A 20,657-nucleotide genomic window follows, 5' to 3' on the forward strand; every position below is an offset into this window, starting at 1 on the left:
ATATATATATATATATATATATATATATATATATATATATATGTGTGTGCGTGTGTGTGTGTGTGTGTGTGTGTGTGTGTATACAGTATATATGATGTTTTTCAGAATAAAAAAAATTATTTTCAGAATTAAAAATGGGCTTGAAAATCAGATCAGTGTTACTTTAGTATTTTTTTTGTACTATTATAATATTTACTAATATTTGAAACTTATTTTTATATTTCAAGGTTTTATTTTTAGTAATTTTAGTGAATTCAGTACTTCAACTTAACCTTGGCAAATATTTCATTTTGTTGCCAAGGCAAAATTTCTAACAACAGTTTTAGTTTTTATTATTTAAGTTATTAATCTAATATTTACATTTAAATTTATTTCAGCTTTATTTCAATTACTGAAAACAATTTTTAATAGTTTTAGTTTAGCTGAAACAATGCAGTTCCAGAGGTGAAGCAATTTTGATGAAAGATTACGAATACAAACATTTATTTTATTTGCAATAAAATGCATTTTTAAGATAAAAAGTCACCAGTAAGACCAGGAATATATTTTTTAAGGTAAACAAGTTCAATTTTGATGTTCATGTTGTCAGTAAAGTCTTGCCCAAAGGCCGCTTTTAAACCTAGTCTTTTGACTCATCTTTTAACCATTATTCCACACCAGTTTATAGCCTATGAGTCAATTCTGCCCAGTTCTCTTGCTAAAAAAAAGCCTCCTGTCTCTGCTTCATATCCATATATCACCTTTCTCATTCTCCATCTTTCCTCTCTCTTGAGGAGAAAGCAGTAATGCGAGGGGTGGGGAGGATTTCAGTACAGAACCCGAGTAGCTCTGAAGCAACACCGCGCTCACGCTCAGCGTCGGGCTGTGTGCCATGTTCTCGGCACAGCTGCCGGGATGCAGGGAGCACTAGAAGATGGATGAAAGGATTGACAGAAAATGACTGAGCGTGGCAGGGGAAAGATAAGCGCCAGACGGAAGGCTCTAGAAGTCGGACAGGAGCAAAGCAGGTGAAACATCTTTCAGTGGTCTGAAAGAACAGCCACAGTCTGGAGGCACTGACACCAGCCAGAGAGTATCAGCGTAGGACTTGAGTCGTGTCACTCGTCATGTGTTTTGTTAATGCCTTCTGCTGTCACCAATGATCGAAAGACACTGAATCAAAACATCCTTTCTATGAAGCACAACTATTGTTTTGCAAATAAATCATGAAGCTTTCATGTCACATTTATGAAGCCTTTAATAAATGATGTGCACAGGTTTATAGCCCTTCGCTGACATGTAGCTGCATTGTAGAACTAAGAACTTGTAGTAGTACAGTTGTACTCTTTTTCTGGAGGAAAAAAAAAATGTGTTGACGGTAATGCATTTACGATGGAAGTCTGTGGGTTAGCCATTGTGGGACTAGCATTGTAAGTGCATTTCTGTCAACATAGATTTCTGTATTTATATTCCAATACAGATATGTGAAAAACAGGTATAAAATACAAACATAATATGTAATAATTGACATTATAAAACAACAATTGCCTGTCCAAAGTATAACAACATTACTGTCATTTTTTGGACCATTTTTCCAATTACCATACATCTCTCTTTACTATGGAAGTCAGTTTCTCCCACGGAATATTGAAAAAAGTTAATTGTGGCTTCAGTTTATCCAAGATTTATCTCACAATTTTGAGTTAACATCTTGCAATTCTGACTTACACTTCTGACTTCACAATTACAAGTTAATATATCACTGCTCTGAATTATACATTCAAATCAATTCTGACTTTATTTCCTCCAATTCAGGATTTATACTGTAGCGCTCAATTTTGAATTAACGGCGCTTTTTGGATTTCTTTTCTCAGTAGTTTGAAGCACAATTCTGACTATTTCTCGCAATTACGATTTTAGACCTCACAATTTTGACCTTTTTTTCTCAAGATTGCAAGTTTAAAACACAATTCTGACTTAATTTCTCGCAAATTACGAGTTTATATCTCACAATTCAGATTTTCTCAGAATTGTAAGTTTATAACACACAATTCTCTCTTTATTTCTCACAACTCCAAGGTTATACCTCGCAATTTTGAGTCAATATCGCTTAATTCAGATTTTTCGAGTTAACAATTTGAATTCCAAATTTCGAACACACAATTCTGTCTTATTTCTCGCAAGTCTGAGTTTATATTCTATTTTTTACTCAGTATTGTGTTTACAATACACAATTCTGACTTCTCATAAGTATCTCAGAATTTTGAGTTTACATCTCGCAATTCTGACTTTTTTTCCACAATGGTGTGAGTTTTAAACACATAATTCATTCTGACTTTACAGTATCTCACAATTCAGACTTACAATCGTTGTATACAGTTCTTCAGAATTGTTTATTACACACAATTCTGACTTTATTATCGCAATTCAGAGTTTATGTATCAAAATTTTGAGTTCGTATCTCCCAACTCTGACTTTTTTGACTGAGTTTATATCTCTTCTAAAGAGCACCTAATTCTGTGGACGAAAGGAACTGTGTGCATCACAAAATGCATATTTTGTTCGAGTACAAAATGGTACATTTCATTTCCTATTAATATAAAAGCTCAAAATCACATATTTCATAGTACTCATTTAGTGACGTCTGTGAAGTTTTCAAAAGCACATGCATCTGTCAAAGCTCTTAACGGGGCTTCCATAGAGTTAAACCAGGGCTGTCCAAACTCGGTCCTGGAGGGCCGGCGTCCTGCAGAGTTTAGCGCCAACCCTAATTAAACACACCTGAACCAGCTACTCAAGCTCTTACTATGCATAGAAACTTCCAGTCAGGTGTGTTGAGGCAAGTTGGAGCTAAATTCTGCAGGACACCGGCCCTCCAGGACCGAGTTTGGACAGCCCTGAGTTAAACTATGCTTGAAGCGCTTAACAGAAAACCTTGTCATTGTTTGTAAAACTTGGGGATGTGCTTTTCTGTGCATGATACGCACACGACTAATCGATAACATTATTTGTTGTTTATTATTTTCATTAGCATTTTTTTTTTCCTGTTTAATTGTTGCAGTCCTAGTACAGATGCTATCAGTAGAGTTTAACAGGTACTTAGCCTGGAGTGTTTTTTTAACTATTGACCTCAAATCTGCTACATAAAATATTGTATTTAAATTAATGAGAATCTAAAGTGCTTTATTTGTCAGTTGACTGCTGAGACCTTCTACTGCAAACACCCATCAGTCAACCAATTAATCAGGAGTGCTGCATTTGCATTCAGTTAAATAAACTCCACCGCTGTCTCCTTTCAGACTGGTTTCTTATAAGGTTGTTTACATTCAAGGGTTCCTGTCCACACCGTGTCTTGTTTTCTGGGAGATAAGTGCTTTTCTGTTGCCTCAGTCCCATTTCGTATCATTTCATGTTCGAATGTAAGTACAGGTCTGAGAGAAGTAGATAAGTGTGTTCACGAGGAATTTATGTGGGAGAGGAAGTCCAGTTCAGACATGCTGTATAGAGAGGTACAGAAATACCTATATATAAACAAGTGGGCTAATCGTGAAAGCAATCGGACATGCACGAGAGATTTTGTGGGCGTCTGGAATAAAAGCTTTGCGAAATTTCTAAGTTTTAATCCAAAATTCAGTGTGTTGTAGTTTGTTATGATTAGTTTACTGTTCCTACAGCACATACCTAACTTTAGGTTTGTAGCTCTTTTTAATATCTTAATCTTAAGATCTGTTTGAAGTCAGACTTGATTAATGGCATGAAAGCCAAAGGGTCCATGATGCCTATTGATTTCAAATACATGTCGACATGGAGTCAAAAAGGACCCAATTTCCTTTCTTAATGCATGTTTCTGTTCTTATTGTGAATGTTTCATCACTCAAAATGTCATAACTTGCTCCGCATCTTTTCGAAAATGTTAACCAATACCCAGATAGCAATGTTTTAGCATTCAGGTCTGGCTTCATTCTAATATGTAACACGCACTTTTTAAGATCTAATCAATTCCTGATGTATGATGGAAGTATTTGTTTTTTTCAATGAATATTCTGTTTTCACTTGGAAATATGAGAAAAAACAGCCTCGCTTTTCTTGGTTTGTCTTGCTAATGCAGGCAAGCTTTGCAGAGAACATCCCATAGGAATGAACTGGAGATTTATGTGAACAGCGTGATTTACTGTATGTGTAAAATGTGCTCATAAAGTGGTCAAATTTGATCTGACATTATTCTTATGAAGCCTGGAAGGAATTGTGACATTGCAAAGCATTTTATGTGCCGTTTTTCTTGAAAGAAGCTGTTAAATTTTGTAGTTACATAATTAAATCTGGAGCTGAAATGAGAAAAAACGTTTGAAAACGATTACAAGTGACAATATTGTTTTTTTTTTATCCTCCTAGTCTTACTATACGTGACAATGCTTTGGAAATTTGACATAAAGTAATATTTAAAACTATCTGAACACACCAATATTGCATATTTAGACTTGCCTTTAAAAAACTCCAAAAACAAAATGGAAGTGACAGCAACCAAGTTAGGATTGGTCAGTACTGTTTAAAGCACATCTGTACCCATATTTGTCATTGAGAATCTCACCGATATGTCTTTCTAAAATGTGTTCTTAAAACACAGTATAAGTGCTTTTTTTCCCTAGAAACGGACTTCTAGAGGTCACCTTGACAGTTATAATTGTCAACACCTTTAACATCTTATTGGTATAATTCAGTTTTTGTGTTAATAGGCAAATGGCTCTTGGTAATGGGACATCGTCCCATGATGCCTTACGGGTTGATTGCTGAAAATGTAGATGGTGGATGTATTATGTTAATGTATCTATAAATGTCCCTAGTTTCTCATATTAAAAACGTAGTAATGTCCTCCAGTTCCTGCATTGACATTGTTACGAGCAAAACCATCTTGACTCACCGTAAACTGCTGAAGAAAAAGAGGGTAGAACAGTTTGTGCTTGTAGACAGCGTTTATATTTTCCTCAATAATTAATTTGCTCAAATCATATTGTAATATTAATGCCCAGATTTATGGCCAGATTGGAGTTGGCTTGAGTTCACTTGTGTAACATCTGTGTGTTCTCAGTATGTCTGTGCTCTGAACACTTGTCAAATCTGAAACTTTCATTGGGAACTTAAGCTTCACAGACTCGTGTTCCTAGTTTCTTGCCTAGTTTAAGCCTAGTGTAGTTTTAATCGAGATTTTCCTTTTGAAGTTGATCTTTGTCTGGGTTCAGGCTTACAGCTCCGGGAACATTCTAGCCCCAGGTGACGTTAGATGCCGTAGAGAATAAAGAGGCTGACTTTATCCTGCAAATCTCTCCTGACACAGTCCTGGCCTTGTATTTTGTGATTGGTGGGGACTTGTCGGCAAAATGAACCTCCAAGGTTATACCTCGCAATTTTGAGTCAATATCGCTTAATTCAGATTTTTCGAGTTAACAATTTGAATTCCAAATTTCGAACACACAATTCTGTCTTATTTCTCGCAAGTCTGAGTTTATATTCTATTTTTTACTCAGTATTGTGTTTACAATACACAATTCTGACTTCTCATAAGTATCTCAGAATTTTGAGTTTACATCTCGCAATTCTGACTTTTTTTCCACAATGGTGTGAGTTTTAAACACATAATTCATTCTGACTTTACAGTATCTCACAATTCAGACTTACAATCGTTGTATACAGTTCTTCAGAATTGTTTATTACACACAATTCTGACTTTATTATCGCAATTCAGAGTTTATGTATCAAAATTTTGAGTTCGTATCTCCCAACTCTGACTTTTTTGACTCTGAGTTTATATCTCTTCTAAAGAGCACCTAATTCTGTGGATGAAAGGAACTGTGTGCATCACAAAATGCATATTTTGTTCGAGTACAAAATGGTACATTTCATTTCCTATTAATATAAAAGCTCAAAATCACATATTTCATAGTACTCATTTAGTGACGTCTGTGAAGTTTTCAAAAGCACATGCATCTGTCAAAGCTCTTAACGGGGCTTCCATAGAGTTAAACCAGGGCTGTCCAAACTCGGTCCTGGAGGGCCGGCGTCCTGCAGAGTTTAGCGCCAACCCTAATTAAACACACCTGAACCAGCTACTCAAGCTCTTACTATGCATAGAAACTTCCAGTCAGGTGTGTTGAGGCAAGTTGGAGCTAAATTCTGCAGGACACCGGCCCTCCAGGACCGAGTTTGGACAGCCCTGAGTTAAACTATGCTTGAAGCGCTTAACAGAAAACCTTGTCATTGTTTGTAAAACTTGGGGATGTGCTTTTCTGTGCATGATACGCACACGACTAATCGATAACATTATTTGTTGTTTATTATTTTCATTAGCATTTTTTTTTTCCTGTTTAATTGTTGCAGTCCTAGTACAGATGCTATCAGTAGAGTTTAACAGGTACTTAGCCTGGAGTGTTTTTTTAACTATTGACCTCAAATCTGCTACATAAAATATTGTATTTAAATTAATGAGAATCTAAAGTGCTTTATTTGTCAGTTGACTGCTGAGACCTTCTACTGCAAACACCCATCAGTCAACCAATTAATCAGGAGTGCTGCATTTGCATTCAGTTAAATAAACTCCACCGCTGTCTCCTTTCAGACTGGTTTCTTATAAGGTTGTTTACATTCAAGGGTTCCTGTCCACACCGTGTCTTGTTTTCTGGGAGATAAGTGCTTTTCTGTTGCCTCAGTCCCATTTCGTATCATTTCATGTTCGAATGTAAGTACAGGTCTGAGAGAAGTAGATAAGTGTGTTCACGAGGAATTTATGTGGGAGAGGAAGTCCAGTTCAGACATGCTGTATAGAGAGGTACAGAAATACCTATATATAAACAAGTGGGCTAATCGTGAAAGCAATCGGACATGCACGAGAGATTTTGTGGGCGTCTGGAATAAAAGCTTTGCGAAATTTCTAAGTTTTAATCCAAAATTCAGTGTGTTGTAGTTTGTTATGATTAGTTTACTGTTCCTACAGCACATACCTAACTTTAGGTTTGTAGCTCTTTTTAATATCTTAATCTTAAGATCTGTTTGAAGTCAGACTTGATTAATGGCATGAAAGCCAAAGGGTCCATGATGCCTATTGATTTCAAATACATGTCGACATGGAGTCAAAAAGGACCCAATTTCCTTTCTTAATGCATGTTTCTGTTCTTATTGTGAATGTTTCATCACTCAAAATGTCATAACTTGCTCCGCATCTTTTCGAAAATGTTAACCAATACCCAGATAGCAATGTTTTAGCATTCAGGTCTGGCTTCATTCTAATATGTAACACGCACTTTTTAAGATCTAATCAATTCCTGATGTATGATGGAAGTATTTGTTTTTTTCAATGAATATTCTGTTTTCACTTGGAAATATGAGAAAAAACAGCCTCGCTTTTCTTGGTTTGTCTTGCTAATGCAGGCAAGCTTTGCAGAGAACATCCCATAGGAATGAACTGGAGATTTATGTGAACAGCGTGATTTACTGTATGTGTAAAATGTGCTCATAAAGTGGTCAAATTTGATCTGACATTATTCTTATGAAGCCTGGAAGGAATTGTGACATTGCAAAGCATTTTATGTGCCGTTTTTCTTGAAAGAAGCTGTTAAATTTTGTAGTTACATAATTAAATCTGGAGCTGAAATGAGAAAAAACGTTTGAAAACGATTACAAGTGACAATATTGTTTTTTTTTTATCCTCCTAGTCTTACTATACGTGACAATGCTTTGGAAATTTGACATAAAGTAATATTTAAAACTATCTGAACACACCAATATTGCATATTTAGACTTGCCTTTAAAAAACTCCAAAAACAAAATGGAAGTGACAGCAACCAAGTTAGGATTGGTCAGTACTGTTTAAAGCACATCTGTACCCATATTTGTCATTGAGAATCTCACCGATATGTCTTTCTAAAATGTGTTCTTAAAACACAGTATAAGTGCTTTTTTTTCCCTAGAAACGGACTTCTAGAGGTCACCTTGACAGTTATAATTGTCAACACCTTTAACATCTTATTGGTATAATTCAGTTTTTGTGTTAATAGGCAAATGGCTCTTGGTAATGGGACATCGTCCCATGATGCCTTACGGGTTGATTGCTGAAAATGTAGATGGTGGATGTATTATGTTAATGTATCTATAAATGTCCCTAGTTTCTCATATTAAAAACGTAGTAATGTCCTCCAGTTCCTGCATTGACATTGTTACGAGCAAAACCATCTTGACTCACCGTAAACTGCTGAAGAAAAAGAGGGTAGAACAGTTTGTGCTTGTAGACAGCGTTTATATTTTCCTCAATAATTAATTTGCTCAAATCATATTGTAATATTAATGCCCAGATTTATGGCCAGATTGGAGTTGGCTTGAGTTCACTTGTGTAACATCTGTGTGTTCTCAGTATGTCTGTGCTCTGAACACTTGTCAAATCTGAAACTTTCATTGGGAACTTAAGCTTCACAGACTCGTGTTCCTAGTTTCTTGCCTAGTTTAAGCCTAGTGTAGTTTTAATAGAGATTTTTCTTTTGAAGCTGATCTTTGTCTGGGTTCAGGCTTACAGCTCTGGGATGCCATAGAGACCAGAGAGGCTGACTTTATCCTCCAAATCTCTCCTGGCCTTGTGTTTTGTGATTGGTGGGGACTTGTCGGCAAAATGAACCCAAGAAGGATTGGATAGCACATCTTAACTGTGCACTCTGTAGGCCAGCATTTAAAATCATAAATACAGCGTATTACAAAAGTTGATTTGGGATTCAAAATGATTAATAATAATAATAATAATAATAATGCTTCTGTTTTGTATTTTTCAAATTTTTTGCCATCTTTTCTTTACACATTATTTGCAAAAGAAATTAGAAATAACAAATATTATATTAAATATTATGGTCAGTGATCTTCAATCAGTCAAATCTTAAATAGTTTTATTCATTTATTATTATTATTATTATTAGTGCTTCTGTTTTTAAGTTGAACAATTTTTTAATTACACATGATTTGCAAAAAGTAATTGATTAGTTGCAGTCAATCAAATATTCACATCTTCATTGTCATTTTATATTGTTGTTGTTATTTATAATAATAATGATAATAATAAAAATAATAATTGTAATACTTCTGTTTTGCATTTTTCAAATGCACTTTTTAAAAAGAAATTAATAGAAAGACATTTACTTATTAATTACTTAATTGATTAATGACCTACGATAATTTAAATATTCACATATTAAACATATTTATTCCATTTATTATTATTATTATTATTATTAATAGTATTATTAATGCTTCTGTTTTGCATTTTCAATTTTTTTTTATTCAAATTTTTTTTAATTACACAGGATTTGCAAAAAGGTAATTGATTAATTACAGTCAATCAAATATTCACATCTTCATCATCATTTTATATTATTATTGCTGCTGTTGTTTATAATAATAATAATAATAATAATAATAATAATAATAATAATGCTTCTGTTTTGCAATTTTCAAATTGACTGCAATTTTCCCATTATACATTTGATTGTACAATCAATTATTATTTTATTATCAAATATCTGTAATATTCCTTATTCGTTTTATAATAATAATAATAATAATGTTAAATAAGGCATTTTTAAAAAGTCAATATGTAATTGATATAATGATTACATTGAAACTTATATAGATAATGTGTGTAATTAAATATATATATATATATATATATATATATATATATATATATATATATATATAACATATAAAAAATGCAAAATAGAAGCATTTTCACTAGTGCTTTAGTGAGATATTTGGAGATGTATACACACAAAATACTATTTTGTCCAATGAAAGATCTGGGAACATGATATGCAATGGTAGTACTGCAGATACCATCACTGTTCCATGATACTGTCATTACATTTTTATGAAGAATATTAGTCTCATGCGGCCAGTTTTTTTGCTTTGACTTGCACCTTGTACCAACAGAATAAATTCTAGAAGTACATAACTACTGTATATGTGCTTTAAAAAACATTTTTTTTAAAAAGCAATGCAAACACGTGGTGTCATTCCTCTATCACACTGACGGACTGACACATGAAGACTTAAGCCATCTGTACATCAGCACTGCCACACATCAACTCTTCATCATTGCTTTAGAACAGAATTACTCAGCCATATCTGTCACTCTGTATCTCAGTGTGATTTTAAGCCTGAAATTCTCACAGTTCTCCTTTGTTGTTATAGTTTGTTCACAGGTGATGGAGTTTGTTCTGTTCAGAGCTGTTGTGCTCAAAATGTAGCTGCACCGTGTAATCACTGGACTTTTTCATCAGGCGAGTAACAGCAGCCCTTTACGTATACAATCAAATCACATAGGCCTGTTCACAAATCCTCATCCAAATGAAAGTGCAAAAATCTGCCCACATTAAATTACACAGTGTTTCTTCTTTAAGTAAGGTTGATCTGTTCATATATTGGAGCGGCTCTGAAATATGAGCGCACATAAAATGAAGTGTGAGCTTGTTTTTATTGGGAAGTGGAATGATGTATAGTGTTATTATGTGAAGGGGTGTATGAAGCAGATCTGTATTATGACTATGCTACCTTGGAAGACATGACCTGAGTCGTTGTTTACATTATGAAGTTTATTTTTCTCAGCTGAATTGAATTTGGGCGGCATGCTTTACGAATGTCTATTTCTCGTGTCTGTTGTCAAGGCTAATGGTCTTTAGTTACAGAGAGTTTGGCAGCTTGAGTCAAAGTCAGGCGGTGGGTCCTATCACTGAAACACAGTGAGTTTGGCTAACTGCATTGCACAGTAATAGTCGTTTTAAATTCCAGCATGAAATATTTATACAATGTCCATCGGCCATTGTTTGTTCAATCTTCTTGTTGAAAGCCTTTACTTTTCAGACCCTTAAAATGTCATCAATAATTTAAATGGTTATATGGTGCATAAATATCAGCCTGCGTTTTGTTTTTCTTTTCATTTCTGAAGGACATCAAAAAAATGAATGAAGTAAAAAAAAAACCTTTTTTTTCTTTCTGCACATAGAAAAGGATTTGTGGGAAACTGCAGTGCAAACAATGTTTTCTGTAAATGAAATCTAAAACAACTGGAAGATTGCTGTAACACAAAATGAATGTTGCATTCAAATTATGTTGGAAAGATCATATGTACAAGATTATTCGTGTTGTCAGTTTACAGTAAATTCACTCAAATGTATGATTTTCTTTCATTTACAATAAAACAAGCATGTACAAAATTCAATAGTATTGCAGGTGTCAACAAACTATTTTTACAAATTTAAATAAAGCTGAAATAAATTATTAGATGAAAAACCTAAATGAAAATTAGAAATGTTGCCTTGTTCACTTACTGAAATAAGTTGAAGTTAAAGCACTAAAATTCTTAACTGGAAATAAAGAAAACCTAAAACTGAGAGATACTGTAGATAGATAGATAGATAGATAGATCACAGAACAAAATGACAAAAAAATTTAACTAAAATTAAAATGAAAACTGAAAAATATGGAAATAAAAGCTAAATCCAAATATTAATAAAACTATAGTAGTAAATAATACTATATAAAAAATATAGAAATTGCAATATATAATGATTCAGTTTACAACACCTTCATACATTTTATAAAAAATATATGCCAAAAACACACCTGAGGCACATTTATTTATAAGTAGATTTAAAAAATGTAATTTCATTTTTTGTAGAAAAGGTACATTGCCATCTCCGACCAAAGTGACTTTAATGCATCTGACGTCGTAATTATGACTTCCCAACTCGTAAATACAAACTTTCCAGTTGGACTTGAATGCACCTTATGCTGTAAATGCACTGAAAGTACTTAAATGCCCTTTAATAATTTTGTATTTTCAGTTGAATGGTCCAATTTATTCATTCATCTGTCAACTTTATACATTCTAATTATAATAACATTTTCAAAATGATAATGACTCCTCCACTCATATGCAGCTTTAGGTGAAGGTGCCTCAGGTGTGTTTTTGGCATATATTTTTTCTACAAAAAGGTACATTGCCATCTCCGACCAAAGTGACTTTAATGCATCTGACGTCGTAATTATGACTTCCCAACTCGTAAATACAAACTTTCCAGTTGGACTTGAATGCACCTTATGCTGTAAATGCACTGAAAGTACTTAAATGCCCTTTAATAATTTTGTATTTTCAGTTGAATGGTCCAATTTATTCATTCATCTGTCAACTTTATACATTCTAATTATAATAACATTTTCAAAATGATAATGACTCCTCCACTCATATGCAGCTTTAGGTGAAGGTAAAAACACTACCATCTGTTTTGAAGGAACTGATATGACACTGCTAATCACTGTTAATCAGTCTTGATATAAATCAACATTTTAATGCTAGAGATTTATCATATAGGCTCTTGTCTGCAGCTTTCAAGGTTCCCTGCATGATTCAGTCTGTGACAAGTGTGAAGCCAATGAGTGAAAGGACATTGGATGTGTTTTGGTCACGTATTGTCCCAATACTTATTGTCAGGGAATATGTCTCTTTATATGCAGTAACATGAACTGTAAATGGGATTCACCATGCAAATCAAGACAATAAGGAAGTTATTGATAATTCACTAAACATATCATTTGCCAAGGTTAAGAGTTCTGGTGGTCAGTTTTTGATTTGTTTGTTTGTTTGTTTTTTGACGAAACCAAGTGAATTTGTCAAATCATAAGCTGGCATAGATAGTTTGTGGCTCCTAGAGATGATTTTCCCTCTGAATTTTTTGTTTTTTTGGGTTACTGTAGTGTTGTTGCAGACGTCTGTGTCCGAACATGCCCATCTTTTTCATTTCATCCTTGCACAGATTCACAAACTGGCTTGCAATCACATCCATGCCCCACACAGTCATTTGTAGTTTAATTACATTTTTTATATAAAAAGGGGTTTCAATCGTCATTAAACAAAGATGAAACACCTGTTCATTGCCAATGCCAAGAAAACTTGTTAGCTTGGTTGAATATTAATACAATAGCTGTTTGTCACTAGGCTCCCGCTAACCTCCCCCTGAACTGTGCTCATTTTTTCTCTAATCTTGGCGTCTCACATTGGCTCACTGCTATAATCACCTCGTTCAGAACGATGGCGCTGCTTGAACGGGTCGGCTTACAGGGTCATTAGAACCAGGTAAATTATTCATTACAAAATATGCCATGAAAGAGGAGTGTTAAGCACGGGGTTTCCAGCCCTGCTGTCCTTCCTAATTAAATCTGACTTTTACAGTCCAAGTCAAAGGTTGATGTCTATGTAGACTTATTTATGTCCTTACTTATTTATGGAAATGTAACTGTATTAATTAATCAAATAATTGCATATTACTGTTTGTTGTAATATTTATATTGAAATGCCTCAACCCCTTCTATATATATATAATAATGCCATTTTTTGTATGGTTAATGTGAATTATGTCAGATGTTTATTTAAATAATGGTGATGATTCAGATCCACTTCTAACTGTAGTTTGAGCATGTGTACATTCTGAAGCCATTTTAATATTTTCTTAAAATATTTTAAATATTCTTAATAATAGTACAAATGTCTACAAATGGTTTTAACCATCTTTGTATTTAACATGACAAAGAAATATTATGGCTCATATCAAAACTTCCTCATGAGGTCAGTAGTTTAGGTAAGGTGTCTTGTCTGTAACCTTGTTTTTTTGGGGGGGACTCATTGCTTGCCCTCTCTGTATGAACCACATGTGTTGCTGTGTCCATAATGCCCGCCACGTCTCACCAGGCTCACTGTGAAATTGAGAGACCAGATGCACCACATTCCCGCTGACCTATTCTGTACCTACCGCTATAATGGTGCATAATTTAACTCATGTGTAGGTGACAAATGGCCCAACTCTAAAAGCCCCTGTGTTGGGTGCTAAAACCCCCTGAGATATATGAGCATGCAAGTCTGATAAATCCCCCACATCATTCGTTCTGTGACGGCAATTCATCACCTGTGGGAGTTTAGCATTGGAATTCCTATTGGATTTTTAAAGAAAGAGAAGATAATGTGACTTAAATTCAATGAGTTCTGTGAATTTTTTTCTTCCCCAAACCCCACCTTCACACTGAAAAACTCCACCTCCTAATTTTCCTCTATTTTCTCATATTTCAACTCCCCAGGCACATATACGTTTTCGGGCAGCCTCTGTTGTTGTGTTTTTGTAAATATAAAAAGGTTATTTTTATCTGATATTTAGACTTTGGTTAAAATACAAATTTTTTTGTTTGTTTGTTTGTTTGTTTTTTGCCACATTAAAAAGCTTTTCAAGCTAATGATGCACCCGCACATCTACTTCATGAAACTGTGACTTCACTTTTTTTTTCTCCATCTTGTGCATCTCTTCTGTTTCTTTTACGTTTATGTCTTTTCAGTTGACAGTGTAATTAGTCAAATGAAGGCATTTTAAGAGTAAAACACTTGCAATGAAAACAAGTAGTCATTTTCTGTATAAATGTATTTTATCACAAAGTGTCGTACATGTGTACTGTTATGATCTATTCTACAAAGCGTAGTCCATCATAAACTTGATATTGTTTATTTTACCAATGACACAGCACAAGTAAGTGTTGCTACAAGCCCACAATAAAAAGACTTGGCCACTGAGGCCCAACCTTCCATGTGCTGCTCTTTGATCCCGCATGAAATAATGATTCTCTTCATGCTCCCCAGTGAAGTGTGACATTTAAACAATTAGTGGCTTTTTGGCAATCAATGTCAGATTTAGCAAGAAATGTCTTGGACCACAAACCACACAGAATCCATTTAATAATGATCCAGTGGTGTGAGTTGGTATCAGATTGAGAGAGTTATTAGAGACACATAGTCCAGTGTCCACAGTATCTGTTGCTCTTCTCTCAAATTGAGTTTTTTGTCAAGTCTGTTTCTGAATCATTGGCTTTAGCCCTTGACCCCCATATTGGTTTAATGTGTGAGGGTAATATCTCAGACTGCTGATATCGTAATTTCCTGTAAAGGTGATCACTCCCCCACAACATGCAAATGAACGAACAGACCACTGCGGACGCAATCAGGAGCAGCGCAGTGATGCCGATTATCAATCTGTCACTGATACCATCATTGGTTTTTCCTATTGAAACCTCAGTGGTGCTGACATTCATGCAGTTTTTCAAATGTCTACTTTGCAGGTCCGTAATTTCCACACACACCTCGTACTGCATCAGTGGCTGCAAGTGTGTGAGGTTGAATGTTTTTACATCTGACAACACATGGGCAGTGAACTGCAAGGAGTGCTGCTGTGATGTTGTTGACCACTTAATATTCGACACAAGACTGCCCTTGGGTGGCACCCAAGAAATCCTCACCAAATGTGGCTCAATCCCTTTGACTTGGATGTGCAAGGATTCATTTGCCGGCAGTGGGTAATACCCATTTACTACAACTGAGGCAGATCTCATGTCTGCACCTATGAGATTGTGGGCCACACAGGTGTACTGCCCAGCCTCGTTCTCTGTGATGCCGTAAATGTCAAGCGTTCCCTCAGGATGCAAGTGATACTTCTTGGTAACCATTTGAGGCAAGATCTTTTCGCCTGAAGGTGTGACCCAGTAGATCTCAGGTTCAGGATCGCCAAATGCCCTGCAGTGTAGAGAGACCGAATCCCCGGTACCCACATTGACCTGATTAGGAAGGCTCTCCGGAGTTATTAGTGGTAGGCAGATATCCGCCATTTCACGGAAGTGCACATGCCTGACAAGACGACCTTCAAACTCTGAGGGCCCAGCGCATAAGAGGGCATCCGGTTCCATGAAGCGGACCTTGGTCTTGTTCATATTGATCCAGCGGATGACACAGTCACAGTAAATGGGATTGGAGTGCATGCTCACCTCCTGAAGGTTAGGCAAGGATTCCACCGTGACATGATGAAGTGCCCGGAGCGCATTGCTATTCAGCATCAAGGACTCGAGCCTGGGGAGTTTGGAGAATGCATTCGGATGGATGTAGGAAAGTCGGGGGTTGTTCGTTGCTTCGATTTTGGTCAGCTCTGGTAGGTTGTGCACAGCAAAACTGTCGATGGAAACTAACTCTGGCATACTGTTAATACCAAGTTCTTTCAAGTGGATCATGTCCACAAAGTCACCCCTTTGGATCCTCTCTATGGGATTCTTGTTAAGGTCCAGAAATTTGAGGTTCCGCACTTGTTTGAGAGCAGCTTGAGGTACTTTTGGGAACATATTATCATAGAATGACACGCTTTCCAGCTTATCGAGTCCAAACAGGGCACTGTCAGGGATTTCAGTAAGGTTCATTCTGGTTAGCACAAGACTGCGGAGATTGATAAGGGGCTTGAAATTCATGTCTTGTATTCTGGCAATTGGATTCTCTCCTATCATCAAGATTTCCAGCTGGAAAAGATCCTGGAACCACTCTGTTCTTATGGCCCTCAGCTGGTTCGAATTAAGATGGAGCCTCAAGAGCTTGTTAAGCCCTCGGAAGGCCTCTGCACTGATCAAGGAAAGAAGGTTATGGTTAACATATAGCTCCTGTAAGTTTGGGAAGTTTGCAAGGCAGTTATCATGAAGCCTGCTTAGCCAGTTCTCCTCTAGATGCAAAGACAAAAGTTGTGGAAGGTGACCTAGATAGACATCACTCAATGAGGATATGTTGTTTCGAGACAGGTCTACCTCTGTTAGGTTTACCAGATAGTCCAAGGGACTGTCAATCTTTGCAATGCTGTTGGCCTGTGATAGAAGTACTTGTGTGTCTGAGGGCAGCCTCTCAGGCAGAGACAGAAGTCCTAGATCATTACAATCCACAGTCGGAGCCTCATTATACATGGACGAGGGAGAGAACCAGGGTCGGACTTCACATTTGCACAGCTTGAGGCACACAGCCCTCCACTCGGAGGCCTGAACTGAGTTAGTCAGCGCAAGTCCTGCCAGCAAACAGACTGCAAACAACAAATCTTTCATCTTGGTCCTCCTGTCTTCAGCTTGTAATTGGTCCTTATGGGGTCTGGTGTTAGAGGCGTTAAATTCACAAACACAGAATAATTTGCTATGACAACAGGGTGTATTTCTGCTGATGGTGAGTACCCCAAAGCAGCAACTTCGCCTGTTGTTGTCCTTGGCAGAGAGTAGCAACCTTTCAATTTGCCCTGCTTTGGGTTGTCATGCAGGCTGCATATGTGAAGGTCAGCATATCCTTAGGGGAATAGAAGCAGGGAAAGTGGAAATTTGCAGGGTGAGCTCAGGTTCCTGTGGGAGACGGACCACTTGTCTGCCATCGTTATTATGTTCAGTCAGTCACACTCGTCACTTCCCATCTGTGGAAAATAAGAGACAGGAGAGAGGTAATGAATACGGTGTCACATTAGCGTCAAGAAGAGCCACATTGGCATTTAGGAGCATGACGATATATTTAGGCCATATGAGTGAAGGTATTATTGCTTTTTCGTGCCATCAAATAATACATTATTGCTGGTTTGACCTCATATGCCTACCCTTCCCACATCTATCATGTGACCACTGGGACTGCTCTGGCAATATATTCAAATGTTAAAGAGCTTTTATATGCATGAGGGCAGGTGTTAAGAAAATTTGCATACATCACAACCATTCTCAGTCTGGGTTAAGAGCAGCAGTAGTGCCATCTTATTTCTGTCATTGATCATTTTGTAATTGTGAGCTAATGAGCTTTATTTGGCGACTGACTGGCCAGACACTTAAATCTGTTGTAACATGCTTTCATTTCTACGCTATGATGCGCTGCGAATATAATAATTTACTTTAACCGCATTTATATGAAAGCCAATTTAACAACTGTGATTTCTCGTCATACATAACACATTTCATTTGTGTTTTGCATTTCTTTCTAATCTGTTATTCAAGCATACTAAGGGCATTGCTAACATTGGTTTTTATTGTCTCATAAATGGACATTAAAGCCAGCTGAATGCACAGAGGGGCAATTATTTCAGAAGTGCTATCCCAAAGGGCTCAGCGATAACCACTGCATTTTGTCTCTCAGTGGCAGCTGCCCATGGACACAGTAAGTTAATTAAGATGTTTTAAAATTTGTCTGTTAACTCACACTCTGTGCTTTGTATCTATTGTATGGTTGACTAAAACTATATTTGAATGCATTACACAGTGAGCAGCTCTCTTGCATGAAATATTTGTTTGTGCAATTGCAGTGGCACGAGCGGTTGTTATCCCTCACCCATTAAGTTGCTCTTTAACCTTTTATATAGTGACAAAATCTGATGTGGTCTGTGTTTTCAGTTGCATTTAATATAAATCAGTTTTTAATCAAATTGATGGGGCGTCTTATAAATACTGTGCTCTAAATCTGTCTTGGACAGATTGATAACTCGGTTACAAAATGGATTTGCTGTGCACTGTGAGGTTTGTGATAAGGTTTATGCTCAATGATATCGATTGATAGCCCAAATATAAATATAAAAATTTGGATGCTTACACAGAAAATCACAGTGTATATTTGCTACATCTTAGTCCATATGTTGAAATGATGATAGGCTTGCAACCTTGAGGACAGAAAGCACAAAGCCGCCTGCCTGTACTAGATGAAGCTGTCAGTATCACAATAGGAGCAGGTTTGCAAAAGAACTCCTGTAGGACAGTGTGCTTATGTTAGTGCGACTATGGCGCCGAGTCAACACAAGCAGGTGGGAGCATTTTTTTCTCCTTTCTCCTTGCATAGCCATCTGTTTGGTCCTGTAGTCTGCTTTTTGCCAGGATTGTGCAAAGATCACCATTCATTCCAACGACCGTACAAATTATGAGGTTGTAAAATTATTTCAGAAGCTGCTTACTGTCTGATGTATGAGAATTAGGAGGTATGTTGCAGTGTTGAGGAAAGACTAACTAAAAGCAGTGGCTTTCCAATAACAAGCAATTAGTATAATAGCAAAAATATCCGTTTTTTTATGTTACATTGTATTGCACACAGTTTTACAGCCGAGCGAGAAGTCAATAATCAGATGTGCTCTCCAAGAATTTCCATGTCTCTTATATTTATAGACAATATGGACCGTGTTGAAAAGTCTGATTTGTTTTAATGAATCAGTTCATAAAAGAACCGATAAAAAAAGACATTGATTCTGCATAGATGTCAATTATTTTTTGTAGATGTTTTTTATATAAATATACAAATGTATAAATATAAATATCTAAAATAAATAAATAGATACAGTATATAAAATAAATACAATTAAATGTGTCAATTAAATAAATTCTTAAAAATGTATATTCTTAAAATATAAATATATAAATTAAATAAATGTAAAAAATATAAATGTATAAAATAAATATAATTAAAGATCTTAATTAAATTTTGTTTAAATTTGTATACAAGTGTGTGTAGCAATTATATTTCTAAATGTAAATGTCAAATAAATCCTTTCTTAATATCAAATTGATGGAATTTTGATGTATATTAGTTTCATTGTGTGTGTGTGTAAAATTATTATAAATGATTAAAATATCTCATTATGTATATTAGTATATTCATGTATATTAATATATCATCTGCTTGATACTTTAATGTCTTCACTTTGACTTTAACTGGCCAAATTTGTCTCATCATTTAAATCAGCTTCAAAAGCTTTTTCTCAAATAGACAATTTATTTAACAGATAATGAACTGCCATTATCAGCAGAGAACATGCTCTTTGTTGCTATGACAAGCACAACATGGATGCACTGAGCTGAACATAAGTGTGAACAAATAGTGATGCACACACAAGGACACACATCTCCATCTTTCCTGTTTCAGTCTATTTTCTATTTAAGAGCTTTGCTCTGAAGATGTCCACACACACTAATTTGATTTGTTCATGTATGTGTCCTTCTTAACTAAGAGAGCCCTCAGCTGCGGTTCATGAGTGTTGTGCTCACTTCATTATGTGAAACATGGATTTGAAATACTAGAAAGTGCTTCTATAGCTGCCCAGTTCACTTGCATCATGGGTTCACACATGCATTACTCATGCACACAGATGCACAGTATCTTGCAAGATGTATATAATATAAATGAAACACATTTAGTCAGTGATTAATTGTGGTTTCTACAACAGTTATTGCTGCTTGTCTAATGTGATTAGACTTTCCATTTTGTTCCATTGAACGTCACAGTCTTTATTATAATTATATATCATGTAATTATAAATGTGTGTAAAATATTTATTATCTGGGAAATATTTGCTTTCTGTTTATTTGACACTGTGTTCTTTTTCTATCCATCATTAGAGTACTGTAATCTTGAAAAGAAACATAAAATTGTGGTTTTCAGTAGAATAAAATAATTGAGATTTCATGTAATCTTATTTTTTTAGAAAGCAGACTAAATCTGTAATAATTTCAAATTTAACAGTACTTTTTCTTCTTATTAGTAACAACTATTTTTTTAACTATATATGTGTCACGAATCCGGTCCATGAACTTTCTTCTGTTAGCCATCAGAGGTCACCCTTTCCAATTTCATTGACTCTCGCACTACACACTGTTGCACATCACCCCGGACTACATATCCCATCATTCATTGCACTGATTGCACTCAGCACGGATTGCACACAGCTGTTAGCACTGATTGCACCCAGCTGTTTCATATCACTCCCTCACTATTTAACACTCACTCTGATCCCTTCCCTCTGCCGAGTATTGTT

At 35.7% G+C, this 20,657-nt stretch overlaps 2 protein-coding genes across 4 annotated transcripts in view; one reads left to right on the plus strand and one right to left on the minus strand.

Annotated features, from left to right (window-relative positions):
• immp2l (inner mitochondrial membrane peptidase subunit 2) overlaps positions 1–20,657 on the plus strand; it is a 105,157-nt gene that overhangs the window by 64,981 nt on the left and 19,519 nt on the right. The window lies entirely within an intron of this gene.
• Positions 14,623–20,657, minus strand: part of LOC107574078 (leucine-rich repeat neuronal protein 3-like) — an 11,736-nt gene continuing 5,701 nt past the window's right edge. Inside the window, exon 2 of the mRNA XM_016260550.1 lies at positions 14,623–17,297. Within this exon, the coding sequence (XP_016116036.1) occupies positions 14,869–16,944 (2,076 nt within the window). The 5' untranslated portion in view covers positions 16,945–17,297 and the 3' untranslated portion in view covers positions 14,623–14,868. The remainder of the gene's footprint in view (positions 17,298–20,657) is intronic.

Source organism: Sinocyclocheilus grahami, unplaced genomic scaffold (assembly GCF_001515645.1).
Source record: "Sinocyclocheilus grahami isolate Dianchi unplaced genomic scaffold, SAMN03320097.WGS_v1.1 scaffold31.1, whole genome shotgun sequence".
Taxonomy (NCBI): Eukaryota; Metazoa; Chordata; class Actinopteri; order Cypriniformes; family Cyprinidae; genus Sinocyclocheilus; species Sinocyclocheilus grahami.